Source organism: Hordeum vulgare, chromosome 7H (assembly GCF_904849725.1).
Source record: "Hordeum vulgare subsp. vulgare chromosome 7H, MorexV3_pseudomolecules_assembly, whole genome shotgun sequence".
Taxonomy (NCBI): Eukaryota; Viridiplantae; Streptophyta; class Magnoliopsida; order Poales; family Poaceae; genus Hordeum; species Hordeum vulgare.
The window spans coordinates 614,018,101-614,023,104 of record NC_058524.1 but is presented as its reverse complement, the minus strand read 5'-3'; the positions used below and the strand labels follow the sequence as shown (position 1 = coordinate 614,023,104).

The following is a 5,004-nucleotide window of genomic DNA, read 5'->3' as shown; positions in this document are numbered from 1 at the left end:
AAAGAGAAAGAAGAAACGGCGATCGGGCACGAAACCAGCAGCCCCACTCCTTTCACGTGGCGTCATCTCTCTTTGACCGCTACCAATCCGGGGAGACGCCATTTCCAAACATAGTATACCAGCGGAGACGCGGGGGCCGCCCCTACGCCTCATCCCCTCCCCTCCCCTCCCCTCCCCGGCTGCTATATAAGGTCCGTCCTCCTCCTCCTCCCGATTTCAGAAGCCCACCCAACATCTAACTATCCTCCCCCACCCTCCACCAAGTTTCGTCTCTTTCATCCACACCTCCTCCTGCTCGAGATGGACCCTGTCGAGCGCCTCAAGACCGGCTTCGAGAAGTTCAAGACCGAGGTCTACGAGTAAGTATTCCCATCGTCCCGCCGCTAACCGGAACAAACCCTCCTCCTCGATCATGATTTGGTCCGGTTTCCTTGAGGTTATCTATTTCAGTCATCTTAACATGATTATTCTCTCGCCATGGCAGCCAGAAGCCGGATCTCTTCGAGCCCCTCAAGGCCCACCAGTCACCCAAGGTATACACAATACACACAATCTGATTTCCTTCTATTGCTAGCTAGCAACCAACTCCGGTCCCTTGTTCCGCCGTTCGGCGTCCGGTCCGGGGCAAACTCCGCCGCGGGTTTGCGCTGGGGCTGCCCGTAGCATTTCGTGTTAATTACGGTCAAAGTGGAGTGGATTAAGAAATGGAAACGGCTGCTTTGTCCTCATTGAACGGGCCACTGCCTGCCGGCCACTTGATACTAGGTTATGCACTGGTAAACCAACAACCAAGAGGGGCAATCAATTAATCCTCCTAGTATGAAATATAATCGTGGATTCCCTTACCAATTAACCACCACATGTCATGCGCATCCAAGAAATCGGATCATGCTTGCTGTGGTAACCCCGCCCATGTGTGTGTTGTCGTGATATATGATTTGGCTTATTGAGATGTCCCGGTCCTTATCTCTTTGTGGTCTTGTGGACGATGATGGGTATAAAGAAAGAATATTGTTCTTTCTTTCTTTCCTGCTTTTCCTGCTTTCTTGTTGGATAACTTTGATGTTAAGAATCTTGCAACTAGTACAAGAAGAGGCATTTTTGTCCCTCTCTTTGAGATTCTCCATTGGCGTGCCTGATAATGCCGTGTTAGGTTGTTGAGGCCCCCTTGTTAAAAAACCGGACCAACAACCTGTCCGTGTTGAATTTCAGGTCCCAGGCGTCTCATATTTTCTCCTTAGAAAATAGCCGCCACTCTGCAGTATCACATTTGAGCATATACATTTTTTGATAACGATGTCCATTATGGAGCCTTCACCATCTTGGCACCGGCCACGTCAGATCCCACACACAAGAACCGTGAACAGGGAATAAAGCCATCCATGGCTTTGGCCCTGCCGCTCTGCATATATACATAATTAAGCAGGCCTGCCGAACTATGGAAGTGCTATCAATCTTTGGAGCAACTTGCAGACTGTGGTGGTCCTGTCTTCCATTCTAGATTCTAGATAACTCGCAAAAAGTCATGGCGAATACATGATCAAGTCCTTTGTTGGGTCTACTTTCACGGGTCATCATCAAGTCTTCATTAGGTTTTTTGGTCTGGGCCAGCAACGGAGGAACCTTGCCGCCACTTGCTTTGCTTGGCTTTCTGTCTTTTCGGTTCCTTGTCGCAAAAGCAAGATTTATTTCTGGTTTTCTCCCGCCGTGCTGGATAAAAAGCGCGCCGGGACAGAATGTCAAGAGTGATAGAGTTTCTTGGCAAGATGTCTCAGAAACGTGCACTCCACGTATCACGCTATCAGCATATTGTGCTTATTCATTTGTTCTACCCGGATGGCCAAAGCAGTCAAAGCCTGAATAGAACTGCGTTTGCTTATCACCAACAACTATGAAACGTCATCGACTAAAGCAAGAAAACAATATGGTTGTGCAGTACATGGTGTTTGCGTGCGCCGACTCACGCGTGTGCCCGTCGGTGACCCTGGGCCTGGAGCCCGGCGAGGCCTTCATGGTCCGCAACATCGCTGCCATGGTCCCTTGCTACTGCAAGAACAAGCACACCGGCGTCGGGTCGGCCATCGAGTACGCCGTCTGCGCCCTCAAGGTCGAGGTCATCGTGGTGATCGGCCACAGCCGGTGTGGCGGGATCAAGGCCCTGCTCAACCTCAAGGATGGCGCGGACGACACATTGTAAGTTGGTGGAGGAAAACACGTTTCCAATCCGAATGAAGTTTTATTTCGTATGTTTCTGACCGGAGCTGCTTATGTATCAGCCACTTCGTCGAGGACTGGGTCAGGATTGGCTTCCCGGCCAGGAAGAAGGTGAAGGACGAGTGCTCCGAGATGCCATTCGAGGACCAGTGCGGCGTCCTGGAGAAGGTTCGCACCATTTCCCATCTACCATTTCGTACTTTGGACGTGAATGAATTGATCAACTCGCTGACCAAGAGATGATATATTTCTGAACCGTTCGTTGCATTCCCACAGGAGGCCGTCAACGTGTCCCTCCAGAACCTCAGCACCTACCCGTTCGTCAAGGAGGGTGTGGCCAACGGAACCCTCAAGCTGGTCGGCGGCCACTACGACTTCGTCTCCGGCAAGTTCGACACATGGGAGCTGTAAATCAATCTCCCCTCCCATTGCTCAAATCCCAAATATACATCCATACATACATGCGCACATATATCATATCAAAGATACCGTGGGGATGATGCATCGATGTGAACGACATGGACCATGCACTGCTCGTTATTTTCCAGCAGTTGTGGACGCCGGATGGCTAGATGTCAATTTTTTTGTAATAAGGTATCAAATCTTCCGATCCGGAATTATTGTACAAATATTACCGTGTGTGATGTATAATTTGATCGGCATGTGATCAAAATACATCAGATGCAATTTCTGTTGAAATTTGGAGGTGGGCTTTAGGCCCATTAGAGAATTTCAAAAAAATCTCCAAGGGCCCATGTAGGTGGTGGCATGACAAGGTGGTGGGAGTTTAATCCCACCCCGCTAGTGGAGGAGAGTTTGGACCCCTTTATAAGGGTCTCTCTTCCATATGCTATTGGAGAGTGAGAAGAGAAGGTGCCCTCGCGCACTCCTCCTCCGCCGCCCGCCACGCCTCGCACGACGCGCCGCGGGTTGCGGGAATGAGCTCCGTCCCGTTTACCGCGTACACGGTCGACGGGAGAGGGGCGATTAGGTTTTTGGGGAGCGATCACGCGACTGCTCGCCTCCGTCCGTCTGCTTCGTCTACGTCCGCGTCGCCCTCGTCATTACCATGTCTTCACCAAGCGAAGCTGATCGTCTCCGCGAGGAAGCCGAGAAGAAGACGGCAGAGGATACTGCCGCTGCTGCTGCTACGGCCAACTGGCCGATTGGAGGGTATGACTCGTTTATCCTCATGTTCGTATTTATCCTAGCAGTACTACTTGTTTGCATAGATGTATCCACTATATGCGTAGTATGTGCTAGGTTAGCTCAAGATCAGTATGTCATTAGTCTAGCCAATGCCATGCTAGTTATTATTTTGTGGATTAATGTACTCGGAAAATTGCCTATTTACTCAACAATCCAAAAACCTAATGTCTGTAGGAATTTTTCGAGTAATGGTTTTGCTGCTGCACTGAAACCGGATAAGTTTACCGGTACTTTTTTCAAGCGTTGGCAAACGAGAACCACCTTATGGCTCACGGCTATGAACGTGTTCTGGGTAGCCGGTGTCACTCCTACGGAAACTATCACTCCTGAACAGGAGAAGATGTTTAAGGAGGCCACCGTCCTATTCCTTGGAGCAGTCATTAGCGTGATCGGAGATAAGCTGGTTGATGCATATTTACATATGCATGTTGCCAAGGACTTGTGGGAGGCGCTCGAATCTAAATTCGGGGCCACCGATGCTGGGAGTGAGATGTATGTTATGGAGCAGTTCCACGATTACAAGATGGTTGACAACCGTTCTGTATTGGAACAAGCTCATGAGATAATATGCATAGCTAAGGAACTTGAGGTTCTTAAGTGCAATTTGCCGGGCAAGTTTGTCGCGGGCTGTATAATTGCTAAGCTCCCTAATTCCTGGAGGAACTTTGCTACTACTCTGAAACATCAGAGGTGTGAGTTCTCAGTAGAGGACATCATCGGCCATCTGAGTGTTGAGCAGAACTCGAGAGCAAAGGACTCCAATGGAAAAGCGGTGGAAAGCTCTTCTGCTGCCAATATGGTACATCAGAGGAACTTCAATTCTCACAAGCCCAAGGGAAAGAACTCTGTCCAACAGAATACCGACTTCAAGAAGAAGGGGAAGAATCCCTTCAAGAAGAATAAGAAGGGAGATGGCTGCTATACTTGTGGTTCAGAGGAACATTGGGCGAACAAATGCCCAAACAAGTACAAGAAGCCGGCGCAGGACTCCAAGTCTGCAAACATGATTGTGGGCAACAATGAAAGTGGTGCATCTGGGTACGGTAATTTACTTACTGTATTTACAGTTTGTCAGTCCACCGATTGGTGGGTGGACACGGGTGCAAATATTCATGTGTGTGCTGACTTGTCATTGTTCTCTTCTTATCAGGCCACCGGTCGCGGGTCCGTATTGATGGGGAATGGCGCGAGTGCTTCTGTTCTTGGTGTTGGCACGGTCGATCTGAAGTTTACTTCGGGAAGGATCGTGCAGCTGAAGAACGTGCAGCATGTCCCCGCCATCAAGAAGAATCTCGTTAGTGGCTCCCTTCTGTGTAGAGAAGGGTTTAAGTTGGTGTTCGAGTCTAATAAAGTAGTAGTTACGAAATATGGACTTTTCGTTGGAAAAGTTTATGAATGCGGAGGTCTGTTCCTCCTTTCTTTAGGAGATTTTTGTAATAAAGTCGTGAACAATATTCACTCAAGTGTTAATGAATCTGAAGTTTGGCATTCACGTCTTTGTCACATAAGTTTCGGTGTTATGTCGCGGCTAGCAAAACTGAATTTAATCCCAACTTTCACTTTAGCCAAAGGTTCTAAGTG

The 5,004-nt window shown here is 48.9% G+C and overlaps 1 protein-coding gene across 1 annotated transcript; it reads left to right on the top strand.

Annotated features, from left to right (window-relative positions):
- The first annotated feature begins 207 nt into the window (after positions 1-207).
- LOC123410145 (carbonic anhydrase, chloroplastic-like) lies at positions 208-2,978 on the top strand. Its single transcript, XM_045103041.1, has 5 exons — positions 208-359; positions 485-533; positions 1,937-2,193; positions 2,277-2,382; positions 2,491-2,978. Exons 1-5 carry the CDS (start codon positions 301-303, stop codon positions 2,623-2,625), a joined length of 606 nt encoding a protein of 201 aa, XP_044958976.1. The 5' UTR covers positions 208-300; the 3' UTR covers positions 2,626-2,978.
- The last annotated feature ends 2,026 nt before the right edge of the window (positions 2,979-5,004 follow it).

Bases quoted from the DNA above. Each gene is read 5' to 3' on its own strand.
- LOC123410145 (XM_045103041.1), top strand. From the start codon at position 301: ATGGACCCTGTCGAGCGCCTCAAGACCGGCTTCGAGAAGTTCAAGACC. The intron at 360-484 runs GTAAGTATTCCC...TCGCCATGGCAG, and splicing joins TTCAAGACCGAGGTCTACGA to CCAGAAGCCGGATCTCTTCG. The intron at 2,194-2,276 runs GTAAGTTGGTGG...CTTATGTATCAG, and splicing joins GATGGCGCGGACGACACATT to CCACTTCGTCGAGGACTGGG.